Source organism: Schistocerca nitens, chromosome 10 (assembly GCF_023898315.1).
Source record: "Schistocerca nitens isolate TAMUIC-IGC-003100 chromosome 10, iqSchNite1.1, whole genome shotgun sequence".
NCBI lineage: Eukaryota > Metazoa > Arthropoda > Insecta > Orthoptera > Acrididae > Schistocerca > Schistocerca nitens.
Genome location: NC_064623.1, coordinates 215,596,909 through 215,611,256, shown reverse-complemented (window position 1 = coordinate 215,611,256; position 14,348 = coordinate 215,596,909). Strand labels below are relative to the sequence as shown.

General features: G+C 37.6%; 1 protein-coding gene across 1 annotated transcript in view; it reads right to left on the bottom strand.

Annotated features, from left to right (window-relative positions):
* LOC126210467 (uncharacterized) overlaps nt 1–10,817 on the bottom strand; it is a 75,517-nt gene extending 64,700 nt beyond the window's left edge. The window contains exon 1 of the mRNA XM_049939703.1: nt 10,648–10,817. Coding sequence (XP_049795660.1) covers nt 10,648–10,680 — 33 coding nt within the window. The 5' untranslated portion in view covers nt 10,681–10,817. The remainder of the gene's footprint in view (nt 1–10,647) is intronic.
* Nucleotides 10,818–14,348: the final 3,531 nt, after the last annotated feature.

Genomic DNA, 14,348 nt, shown 5'->3' with positions numbered 1-14,348 from the left:
GACAGATCTGGTTCCCCTGCCTTCCCAAGTATATCGGTGAATGTTCTTATGTTTAAAAAAGGAGTTTGTGATTACTAAGCCCATACTGGCACAGAAATTCAAGAGTTGTTTCCCATTCCTGTTGGCCTCTATATCCTCTCCAAATTTACCCATAACCTTTTCATACCCTTCTGTTCGATTTCCAATCCTGGCATTAAAATCACCCATGATCAGAACACTGTCCTTGTCCTTTACTCTAACAACTACATCACTGAGTGCGTCATAAAAACTCATCTTATCTTGATCTGTCCCTTCAAAACGCGAAGATACTGACACAATCCTAATTTTCTTGCTAGATACTGTCAAATCTATCCACATCAGTCGTTCGTTTACATACCTTATTGTAACTACGCTGGGTTCCATTTCTTTCCTGATGTAAAGCCCTACACCCCATTGTGCTATTCCTGCTTTGACTCCTGACAGGTAGACCTTGTATTCTCCCACTTCCTCTTTTTTCTCACCCCTTACCCGAATGTCACTAACAGCTAAAACGTCCAGCCCCATCTTACTTGCAGCCTCTGCCAGCTCTACCTTCTTCCCACAGTAACCCCCATTGATATTAATAGCTCCCCATCTCATTACCATTTGTTTGCCAAGTCGTATCTTAGGAGTCCCTGGTTTGTCAGAGGTGGGACTCCGTCACCTGCAAAGGTCCGAGGCATTTTGTTCCGATTGTTGCCAGCATCATATTTATAGTACCAGGGAAGCAGGTTGCTAGTCTTACTTGCCCCCGAGTCCCATTGGGTTTTACCCCTAACGGTTGAGGGACTAACCGGTGGATTTGGTAGTCTTTGCCGTATGAGCACAAAGGTGACCACGACTCAGAATACGTCCGAGATGCCCAGCCTTATTCCAAAGTAACTGGTATCCCGACTGTCGGGACCACTTACTTGGCCACTCATACGTTGCCCGTGGTTCATGAACTAGGACATGACTACAGGAACCCACACCATGAACCATATAGTGATATAGAATGTTTAATTTTTATGAATTTTTTTGTGAAGTTTGGGTAAGTTATTTCAGGTGGGACTGAATATAAAATTTTGATTTTTGCACTGTTTGTACAACTGTATGATAGCAACGTAATGTAAAAATTTCAACACTGATATCTGACTGTGAACAAAGATATGAATTTTTGAAAATGCGGAGATAATTCACATTACTCTACAACTGATTTTATGGCTGTTGCCTATTCATGTGTGATATTGGTGGGATATAATCAATTTTTGTTGAAGTAAGATACTTAATTATATACAAAAAGTGGAAACATTACTGAGATTAACATTTATATTATTTTGATATACTCAGAATAAATATTTTCAATTACCATCCTTCAAGATGCAGCACTTCCTAAACCTTGTGGTGAATGTTAAGAACACTTTTTCTTCAGAGAGCTTCTGTTATATAGAATAAGACTTTCCAATTGCTGCGGTAATTTCAAGCACTGAAATTCCTTACAACATTTTTCATAGCTGTCTGAACTTTGTCACTAGTAGATTTCTTGAATGACGTTCTTGGGCCAGCAGGGTGGTAAAAATGCACAAAAACATCATCATTGTTTTCCAAACTTATTCTTTCTAACTCTGCAAGCCACCACTGTCCATCATACACACATGCCACTATGTCATTCAACATTACAGACAGATGTAATTTAACTGACAATGATCCTCACTCATAAATTAAACTTTCTGATGTTACATAACATCATCAAACTAAGTTTTCTGCAATGCCAAGGAATTTGTGGAAATGCCTTGTTACTTTTATTGCTATACAGTTTTCAAATTGGTTTTAAGTGTTGGTTTCATAAGCAGAACCACTTCTTTCTTGATCAGAAAATAGCTAATGCCTTTAATATTATCCTTGGAAAAGACATACATATCCTGCACAGTGAGAATTTGGTCTGTGGTTGGTCTTTGTAGGCTGGCTTTACTTACTTCACGTTTTGTTGTGCCTCCTACTCCACCACATGCATTTTTACCACGGCAAGATACAAAAATGTGCCATTCAGCTGCCAACCCAAAGTCTACTTTGGGGTTGCACAAATTTGAAAAATTCTTTTTGTTCTTATGCTGACTACCACTTCCATCTGAAAAGTGTATCAGCTTCTCAACCTTGGGAAAAAAATTTTTATGTAATTTATTACATACTTTTGAAACACATTTACAGCCAAAGTGTTGTGCTCCAAGCAGTCGCTTAGAATACAAATTGAAGAACTACAAACTTCATCTTTCTCATTTTTAAAGTAGAGGATACATGGATGCATTGTTGACTGGTCATTGAACCAATGGTACCCTTGTATTCCACACCGAATCACAAATGTAAAATTTTCTGCAAAATCATCTAGCACTATGCATTCAGTTTCATGAAGTTGTGCTTTTTTTGTCCTTCAAAAACTTACTTTGAATTTTAGAAAAATAGTGGTGACTTGAGTTTTCGTAAGTTATCAATTAAAGATTCCAACTACTCTTCCTGACATTTAACCACTGTTACATTTCTATCCTGTCAGTTGTAACCCACTGCTTGAACGTAATACTGTGTAGCATTTCCTCATCATATTCGTGAAACAACTCAATAACAGTTTTCTTACCAGGGCATTTATTACACAAACTCATCATGCAGTCTTAACTGTTAGTGTCACAGACCATTAAATCTAGTAACTCTGTGTAGTTAAGATCACCGAGTTTTGCACAATCAATCATCAGTTTGACATTAACAAACACATACAGAGTGTGTCCCTGAGGATCCAGCCAAAATACACCACTTAGGGCAGAGGTCACAATTTTGACCTTCCAATTTTTCATTCAGGATGACAATTTTTGAAAGCGTATGCAATGTTCATTTAAATTTGACAGCACTAGTCGTTTCTGCTTTGTTACTTTAACTCCATTTATAACAATTCTCTTGCTATCTTTGCAAGCTGAGCACATTCTACCGTTTTCATCATCTTCAAAAAGCTGCCGGATCTTTTTGCTTCTTCTCTTATACCTAATCCTCCTTTCCTGTAACTGGAAGAATGCCTTGGTATTTCACTAATTTTCAGGTTGATTTAACCAAACGATGAGAAATGCTGAATTCATGAGCTATTTTTTCTCTTAACCATGAGTGAGGGAGCAAACTTTAAAATTTTAACTATTTCCTCTTTAGATGTCACCGAGCATTTAATTTTTAATTTCGCTATTGTTGTCGTTGTCTTCAGTCCTGAGACTGGTTTGACACTCTCCATGCTACTCTATCCTGTGCAAGCTGCTTCAATCTCTCAGTATCTACTGCAACCTACATCCTTCTGAATCTGCTTAGTGTATTCATCTCTTGGTCTCCCTCTACAATTTTTACCCTCCACCCTGCCCTCCAATAATAAATTGGTGATCCCTTGATGCCTCAGAACACGTCCTACCAACCGATCTGTTCTTCTTGTCAAGGTGTGCCACAAACTCCTCTTCTCCCCAATCCTATTCAGTACTTCCTCATTAGTTATGTGATCTACCCATCTAATCTTCAGCATTCTTCTGTACCACCACATTTCGAAAGCTTCTATTCTCTTCTTGTCCAAACTATTTACCGTCCATGTTTCACTTCCATACATGGCTACACTCCATACAAATACTTTCAGAAATGACTTCCTGACACTTAAATCTATACTCGATGTTAACAAATTTCTCTCCTTCAGAAATGCTTTCCTTGCCATTGCCAATCTACATTTTATATCCTCTCTACTTCGACCATCATCAGTTATTTTGCTTCCCAAATAGCAAAACTCCTTTACTACTTTAAGTGTTTCATTTCCTAATCTAATTCCCTCAGCATCACCCGACTTAATTCAACTACATTCCATTATCCTCATATTGCTTTTGTTGATGTTCATCTTATATCCTCCCTTCAAGACACTGTCCATTCCGTTCAACTGCTCTACCAAGTCCTTTGCTGTCTCTGACAGAATTACAATGCCACCGACGAACCTCAAAGTTTTTACTTCTTCTCCATGGATTTTAATACCTATTCCAAATTTTTCTTTTGTTTACTTTCCTGCTTGCTAAAAAATACGGATTGAATAACATCTGGGAGAGGCTACAACCCTATCTCACTCCCTTCCCAACCACTACTTCCCTTTCATGTCCCTCGACTCTTAACTGCCATCCGGTTTCTGTACAAATTGAAATAGCCTTTCCCTCCCTGTATTTTACCCCTGCCACCTTCAGAATTTGAAAGAGTATTCCAATCAACATTGTCAAAAGAAGTTTACAAGTGCTAGAAACGTAAGTTTACCTCTCCTTAATCTATTTTCTAAGATAAGTCGTAGGGTCAGTATTGCCTCCAGTATTGCATCCAAAATTATCTTCCCTGAGGTCGGCTTCTACCAGTTTTTCCATTTGTCTGTAAAGAATTCGCATCAGTATTTTGCAGCCGTGACTTATTTTCGTGAATCTGCAACGCAACCATCTGTGTGTGGCGTGTTTGTAATTATGTTTTATTTATATTTTAGGACAATTAATCTATAAAAACACACCAAATGTAGAAAGAAAGCGTGTAAACCATCTGATGATGAATCGCAACGATTCGAAACCGGTAACGGTTTCCTTTGAATAAAGGAACTCAAAGTAAATTTTTGGCTGGTTGCTGTCCTAACACCATCAACATCAGTTATTTTGCTCCCCAAATAGCAAAACTCCTTTACTACTTTAAGTGTCTCATTTCCTAATCTAATTCCCTCAACATCACCCGACTTAATTCGACTACATTCCATTATCCTCATTTTGCTTTTGTTGATGTTCATCTTATATCCTCCCTTCAAGACACCATCAATTCCGTTCAACTGCTCTTCCAAGTCCTTTGCTGTCTCTGACAGAATTACAATGTCATCGGCGAACCTCAAGGTTTTTATTTCTTCTCCATGGATTTTAAATATCTGTCTTACCATTATATAATCTACCTAACACCTTCCAGTGTCTCCACACCTGTTCCCTGTATACAACCTTCTTTCATGATTCTTGAACGAAGTGTTAGCTATGATTAAGTTATGCTCCGTGCAAAATTTTACCAGGTGGCTTCCTCTTTCATTTCTTACCCCCAATCCATATTCACTTACTATGTTTCCTTCTCTCCTTTTTCCTACTATCTAATTCCAGTCACCCATGACTATTAAGTTTTCGTCTCCTTTCACTACCTGAATAAATTCTATTAAGCTCAAATATTTAGTGTCAGATGTTGGTGGTAGGTTTTCTTCTTCTTTAGAAATAATGTTGGTATCTGTTATTATTAAAGCTCGATTCCAAGTCTTTTCTAATTTTGTCTGAAATTTGTTGTACCTTATTTTCAATAGCTGCTTTTCTTATTTTGCTACTTAATTTTATTATTTTTAAAGCAGGAGAGACATCTAACTTAGAAGAAGCAAAATCCAATAGGCTAACAGCTTCCTTATTAGGAATATAAATGTCATTAACAATGTCACACGATTCTGGTTCTGATTTCACAACAAATATTTTTGAGTAACAATTTGGGGACAGGGAATTTCCAGGAATCACATTACAGAAGAACTTACTTGAAATTTAAACGAAGTTTGTCGAACTTCATCAAAGTCACTGACTATTTTCAAGTTTTTTGAAACTGAACCGTAAACTGTTTTGTGACACTTCACTTGCTATCTTTCCAACAGAGCACTGTTCATCCATGTTATTGCATTCCAGTTAATCTCTCAAAATTGATTACAAATTACACACAGAACAAGGCACATAACACATTGTACACTCTCAATGAAGTATGTACATCCACTCTAACAGATGTTTCAGAACAGACTGACTGCAACAATGCCACACCCAGCAATGATGTAATTCTTTATTGACAATAAACCTGACGTTACAAAACACAGTCAGCCAATGAACAGAACAACGTTGCCAGAGCTCGGCTGCAGTGCAGAGCACGGACGAGTGTCTTCAGTTTTAGAAACATTCAGTCATAAATAAAGTAATTGAACAAAAGCAATATCTTAATAGCAGACTTTCTTTTATAGAAAGTTTGAAAAAAGCATTCTTTATACCAATTGCTTCATATTCTATTAATTAATTAAACCAAACAAGTAATAAGCCTCCTAATTCAGGCGATAGAAAGGAAATGTGTTTGTATCATTCTCACTAACCGCTTTTTCTCAATAAAGAACAGCGGTAATTGTTTATTTCCTATTGTACTTCGACAAAATGTGAGTAAATCATAGTAATACCAACAGTGTTTGTCGGTATTTTGCGTAATTGTTTAAAGTCCTCCAGGAGAACTATTGAATGAGGAGCTGCGTTAGTGTAATGGTTAAAGCGTTTGAATGCTAAGCGAAAGGTTCTGAGTTTAAACCTTCTTCGGTGCTTAATATTTTCTTTATTTAAAAACAATATCGAAGTGTCTTACTTCATGAATTTTATTCGTTTGAATGTAATTTTTTGAAATTTCTAGTGGCAAGTAAAATCGACCCTAAGGAAAGTATACGTTATGGAATTTTACCTCTGCAAACTCTTCAAAATTTCGAGCAATGGTTTACTACATCTAATGCTGCACAATAATTGCACTGTACATCGAAACAAACTTAAGTCATTTATGGGGGGAAGGTATCAGTCAAAAAGATGTGCAAAAATCAAATTTTTGGGCCAAATAGTTTTTGTGAAATCGAATGAAAAAAGTGTGTCAAAGCAGTCTAAACACCATGTGTCTGCACAGGCGAGCAATGCAGTGATGACAAAATTGCACACAGCGTGGAATGCGGGGAGCACGTCTCTGTAGCAGCGAAAGGGTTAATGTGGCCGTGGTGGCTTTACTTCATAAACTGCGCACTCCCCCCTAAACACAAGTTTACGAACTATACTATGGCGCTGCTTCTCTTGGTGCGTGCAACTGGCAACGCAGCAATCTCCCGCGTCTGGGCGGGGCACGCGCGAACCGCCAAGAGAAAAGAATTTAGCTATAGTGAAAACTATAGAAGAAAACAACAAGAAGCTCAAATGGAATTAAAACACACAATAGCTGACACACTAATGGTGGAAGAGGAAGAACTATCTACTCCAAAGGAACAGAAATCATGCCAGAAATGCTCTGATTTGGACAAAATTGTGCATGATTTGGAGAAGAGAAAAAAAAAAAAGAAAAAAAAATGGTAGCATTGGTGTACTAAATTTCAGCCAAATCTGAGACTATCAGCTGGAACATTTTCTCAAATTGGTTGAACTCACATGGAATGACCCAATAAATAGGAGCACATGTAAAAAAAGTAAAAACATATTTCTTAAAAGTGAAGGGAAAACAATTGAGGACCCACTACAGATAGCCAACATATTCAACACATATTAGGCCTACACAAATATCGCAACAAAACTAATTCAAGGAAGATGTGATTTCAGCTCCAGAGCGCAACTACCAATGAATGATAAAACCATGTTTCTATACCATGTTACTGCATTAGAGGTACAAAATGCCTTAAATCAGTTACAAAATAAAATTACCTATGGGTGTGATGGGAGTCTAGACAATTAATAAAGAACAGTGCAAGATACATAGATTCCCCACTTGCTGACATGATTAACCTGTCATTTAGCACAGCAATCTTCCCAGAAAAACTAAAGAAATCTATTGTCAAGCCTATTTACAATAAGGGTAACCAGTATGATGTTATCAATTACTGGCCTATATCATTGTTATCTGGAATTTCAAAAGTAATTGGAAGGGTAATGCACGAAAGACTGTCTCACTTTCTGAATAAATATCAAATTCTAGTTAATGGACAAAACGGTTTTAGTAAAAATAGATGAACTGACACAGCAATTTATAGCTTTTTAAAACTTATCACAAATTCTGTAGACACCAATGAATTAAACTGTGGCCAGTTTTTGGACCTGTCTAAGGCTTTCAATGTCGTTGAGCATAATTTACTGATCAGGAAACTATATTGCTATGGGGTTCGTGGAGCAGCACATGATTGGTTCAAATCCTATCTTTCTAATAAGTATCAGAACTAGAGGTACAGCATGCGGATAAAGTCTACTCATCGGCATACCAATGAGTCAGGTATGGCATGCCGCACAGCTCTTTACTGGGGCCATTGCTGTGCTTAATCTTGCCAAGCCTTGTATCAACAGCAGATGCAGTATTATTTGCCAAAGCACCAGTCTGTTTGTCAAAGCTACGAATTAAACTGACTAGAGAGAGTCACTGTAGCCACAGAAGAAGCAAATGTGGTTAAACAAATTAATTGTTAATGACAACAAATTAATTGTTAATGACAAAAAAAGTTTGTTATTTCTGAAGTTCATCCAAAGTAAAATCTGACCGAACTGTAGAACTTGGGCAGTTTAAGATAAAGCAAACCCCCCATACTAACTTTTTAGGATTATGGCTAGATGAATAATGTGGGAGAAACACACAGAAATGTTAAAACATTATAAGCCAGTATTGTTATGTTCTTAGAATACTAAAAAATTCCTATGGTGCTGATGCAGTGTTATGTCCATACTTTGCACTCATACATAGCACACTAAGATATGGTATCATATTTTGAAGGAATACCAGTTTGGCCAAACACTCATTTGTGCTTCAAAGGAAGGCAATAAGGATAATCAGAGGTATGACACACAGAATCATGTAAAAATGTTTTCAAGGAACTACAAATCATGACAACCATGTATCTATATTTATGAAAGTATGTTTTATGAAGGCACACCAGGAACATGCTTTGCTAAACAGTCATAGAGAAAGTCACACAAAAGCTATGTATCAAAAAAGTGTTCTTTATCAGCCAAAAATCTTATTTAGTGCACTACCAAAGGAAATTATAAGTACACCAAAATTCCACATATTCAAAAATGAACTTAAAAAAATGTTAATTAGCAAGAGTTTTTATAGTGTCAAGGAATACTTAAACCACCAACATTCAATATACAGTAGCTTACTTCATCACATGACCCAAAATGCTCATTGAAAACTAAATGGTATTCATCTATTATTCTAATTGAGCATAATATCAGTGTTGTTATGCAAATGGTTTCATGTTATATGTAATAATATTTTATTTATGGACATATAATTGTAAACCTTTTCATGTCCTATTTTCTATGTAAGGCAATGTATGACAAATCCTATATCATTTTTATAATGAGAGACAAAGATGCTAAGTAAATAAATGTCCAATTTCATAGTTTAATGCAGTATGGTAGCTACTCTGGGGAAAAGTCCACATACAGCAAAGACATTCTTCTCACCCAGAAGAGAGCTATGAGAATAATGAACAGGACAAAGTCAACTGACAGCTGCATATCTCCCATCAAAAATTCACTAATTTTTCCTCTTGGTAGTCTAGATATTAGAAACATGTAAGAGTGTAAAAAGTAATATCAATAAATGCAACAAAAATATGAATGTTCATGATCACAATACAAAAAACAAAGCTCCATGTTGCAATTGTGTGTATCTCCACCCTCAAAAACTCACATTTAACCAAGCATCCAACTATACAAGTCTACCACTAGTAACTAGGAACAGGAAGTCTCTACCTTTGTTTAATAAGACTCTGAAAACCTTCGTGCTTCATAATTGCTTCACACAGTATCTGAACATTAATGTAAAGTAGTTTTGGGTTAATATCATCTAAAAGTATGCAAACTGCGTGCTCTAATAATGCCAGTCAGGTATGTGTTGTGTATATATACGAGAAAGAAATTGAACTAAACTAGTAACTATGTAAAATCATGTTTGTACATTCCCATCACATCACCTCATGAAATAAGCCACATCGTGTTATGAACTGTTTAATACCAAATGTATGTATGTGCATGTCTAGTACAAAAATGATTCAAGGGCCAAATAAATACAGTATTTCGCTGATGTGTTTTTCTGGGCTTAAGTTACTTATTGGACACCGTCCCCTCAACCCCTCCACATACCATTCCATGAATCTCTGTTGTGGACAGACTAATCTGTAGCGAAGCCCGAGGTCTAAGTTAGGTTAGAAGATAACAATTTGGTTGTGGGTTGGCGAACCCAACAATTCTCAAAGTAGAAATTCTGATTATGTTAAATTGAGGGACCGGTGCCGAGGTCCGATGTGTGCGTCCGTGCCATAACAGGGGATGTGGGGGAGGAGGTGCTGGTGAGTGCCAATACATAACTATTGCGTTTTTCGACAACTTTTATAATAATGTAACACGAAGCACACATTTCACGACATACGTCATGCTAGAGGTAACTGAAATCATCGTCGACGCCATCTTGTTAATCTGTAATGTAATGATTCAAATGCCCTGTCTTAGGTGTATACGAGTGTATATTTATAAAATTGGTGAACAAACGTTATTTCCTCTCTGTAAGCACCATCAGACAATGTATACTACAGCGAACGTGGCTTCAGTGATTGTTAGGAAGACAAAATGAAATTTGTCTTGAAATGGGAAACATGACACGAAAATAATCATCTGAAGTTTCTTTTCAAAGAACACTGACGACAATGCTGTTATTGCGTGAAACAGTACAATAGCTGTAAAAAGTCTGAGGGAGGACACAGAAGATTAGCTCATGAGAAACCTAAGTTAACCGTCACTTTGTCTACGTAAACTACCTGATATCAACATAAATTAAAAATCTTACGGCAACTGCTCCCTCTGTGAGATGCCAGCTCATCTTGACAGTAAACACGGCAAGAAAATGTGTTTTGTTGAAAAAAAGTACTTTCACGCCCAACCGTTTTAGCCGCGCAACGTAACACACTGTGCAGTAGAACGCCCAACGGCCAACTGACACTATGGGGGTGCTGGGTAGAAGAGAAACTGTAGACAGGGTATGCTGCCTCCTCTAGTTCATCATTTCCGCCGAGAGATGTCAGTCACGCTACATGTGAGCCTGTTGGAGTATTGGCCCCTACACAGTACATCCGCTCCTATTTATCGACCAACCGATACAAAGGTTGGGCCCAAAGTGAAATGACCTGCTATTTATTGCCCCTTGCAATGATGTCAGCGTCGAAGCAGAACTGTGAGCGCGGGGCGTGAAGCTGTACCACAGAATAGAAGATATACAGAAAAATGGAATCTCAGCTGCAATCCAAGTTCCAGAATTTAATGCGCATGCGCGAGTCTGCCATGTTGTAACCGAGTAAAGACCCGTGGTTGAAGCCACAGGCGAACATACGCGTTTTATTTCTTTCATTAAATGTGAATTTTAGATTCTGGGCTTAACCTACAAAGCAAAAAGGCTACACGGGAAAGTAACGAACGATTCCTACGAGGACGCTGATTTATTACAGAAAACAGTTTTACGATTTTCTTGCTGTAAACAGTAAAAGTTCGTTAAACTGTAAAAAATGATTGTATGTAAATGAAGCTACATGTGCTCCTTTGGTTAGTTTTTCGGTAGAGGTTCTCCTTTCCCTTTAAACAATTAGAGACGACTTGTTTCACATTTCTGCGTCTCATTCGATCGTGAGGAAAATAATTGGTATATAAAATTCATTTCTTTCGTGCCTTATAGTTTCATATCAGAGATTTATGATGAAATGTCTATTTTTTTCATTATGGGTCATAGTCTGGTTCTTAATTTCCAAGTGGAACAGAATAGAATAGGAGTGCTCTATACCACAAAATTTGAAGGCTTTGCAGTGAAAAATGCGGTCGCTAACTATATTACTTTCGGTTCATTTTAGTTGTACGTTGCTGTATGCTAAATATAACTAACATAACGTAACTATTTTCAAAGCTGGTAGGAAAGCCAGTTTCACTCGGTATGGGAAAATAGAAGTTAAATTGTTTTGTATTGTATGATGTGACGTCCGCCAGTTATGCAAAACACCATTTTTTCTCACAAGGGAACCTCCCCATCGCACCCCCCTCAGATTTAGTTATAAGTTGCCACAGTGGATAGGCCTTGAAAAACTGAAAACAGATCAATTGAGAAAACAGGAAGAAGTTGTGTGGAACTGTGCATCATCAGTGGGTTTCCGCTTTATTTATTCTTTACACTTGGTGTGCATGATTTTAGCGGACCACTTGTGTATTATTTACTACAGATATCTTGTCACGTTTTCGTGTGGCAAGCCCTTTTATTCTCCGTATCATGGTGAGGTGCCGTGATGCACACATAAATATAACACGCATTTTCCACAGATAATGTAGTAAAAGCACTTTTCACTTCACCATAACACTTCCTCCCCCGATGACCTCACTGCCTGGTCTCTTCCCCCAAAACAACCCAACCCAAACCAGACCTTAAACGCGGATAAGCTACTATGAACAGCACAGTAAATGCATTGTTGTAGCAAAGATAAACATTAATTTCATACCTACAACAGCAATTCAAGTTTATATGCCAACTATTTCTGCAGATGGCGAAGAGGTTGAAGAAATGTATGATGAGATAAAAGAAATTATTCTGACAGTGAAGAGAGACGAAAAGTTAGTAGACATGTGGGACTGGAATTCGATGGTAGGAAAAGGAAGAGAAGGTACACTAGTAGGTAAATATGGAATGGGGGTAAGGAATGAAAGAGGAAGCTGCCTGGTAGAATTTTGTACAGAGCATAACTTAATCATAACTAACTACTGGTTCAAGAATCATGAAAGAAGGTTGTATACAGGGAACAGGTGTTGAGACACTGGAATGTATTAGGTAGATTATATAATGGTAAGACAGATATTTAGCAAACAGGTTTTAAATGGTAAGACATTTCCAGGGGCAGATGTGGAATCTGACCACAATTTATTAGTTATGAACTGTAGATTAAACCTGAAGAAACTGCAAAAAGGTGAGAATTTAAGGAGATGGAACCTGGATAAACTGACTAAACCAGAGGTTGTAGAGAGATTCAGAGAGAGCACTAGGGAACAATTGACAAGAACAGGGGAAAGAAATACAGTAGAAGAAGAACAGGTAGCTTTGAGAGACGAAATAGTGAAGGAAGCAGAGGCTCAAGTAGGTAGAAAGACGAGGGCTAGTAGAAATTCATGGATAACTGAACAGATATTGAACTTAATTGGTGAAAGGAGAAAAATAAAAAAGCAGTATATGAAGCAGGAGAAAAGGAATGCAATATCTCAAAAATGACATCAACAGAAGGTGCAAAATGGCTAAGCAGGTATGGCCAGAGGACAAATGTAAGGATGTAGAGGCATATATCACAAGGGGCAAGATAGCTACTGCCTACAGGAAAATCAAAGAGACCTTTGGAGAAAAGAGAACCACCTGCATGAATATCAAGAGCTCAGAGAGACAACGAAACCTAAGCAAAGAAAGGAAAGCAAAAAAATGAAAGGAGTACGTAGAGCATCTATACAAGGGCGATGTACTTGAGGGCATTATTATGGAAATGGAAGAGGACATAGATGAAGATGATATGGGACATATGATACAGTGTGAAGAATTTGACAGAGCACTGAAAGACCTAAGTCAAGAAAAGGCCCCTGGAGGACAACATTCCGTTAGAACTACCGATAGCCTTGGGAGAGCCAGCCATGACAAAACTCTAGCATGAGATGAGCTAGATGTACGAGACAGGAAAAATACCCTCAGACATAATGAAGAAAGTAATAATACCAATCCCATAAAAAGCAGGTACCAACAGGTGTGAAAACTGCTGAACTATTAGTTTAATAAGTCACAGCTGCATAATACTAACATGAATTCTTTACAGACGAATGTAAACGCTGGTAGAAGACGACCTCAGGGAAGATCTGTTTGGATTCTGTAGAAATGTTGGAACACATGAGGCAATACTGACACTATGGCTTTTATTAGAAAATAGATTAAGGAAAGCGAAACCCACGTTTCCAGCATTTGTAGACTTAGAGAAAGCTTATGACAATGTTGACTGGAATACTCTCTTTCAAATTCTGAAGGTGGCAGGGGTAAAATTCAAGGAGCGAAAGGCTATTAACAATTTGTGCAGAAACCAGATGGCAGTTATAAGAGTCGAGGGGCATGAAAGGGAAGCAGTGGTTAGGAAGGGATTGAGACAGGGTTGTAGCCTCTCCCCCATTTTATTCAATCTGTATATTGAGCAAGCAGTATAGGAAACAAAAGAAAAATTTGGAGTAGGAATTAAAATCCATGCAGAAGAAATAAAAACTTTGAGGTTCGCCGATGACATTGTAATTCTGTCAGAGACAGCAAAGGAGTTGGAAACGCAGTTGAATGGAATGGACAGTGTCTTGAAAGGACGGTATAAGATGAACATCAACAAAAGAAAAGCGAGAATAATGGAATGCAGTCGAATTAAGTCGGGTGATGCTGAGGGAATTGGATTAGGAAATGAGACACTTAAAGTAGTAAAGGAGTTTTACTATTTGGGGAGCAAAATA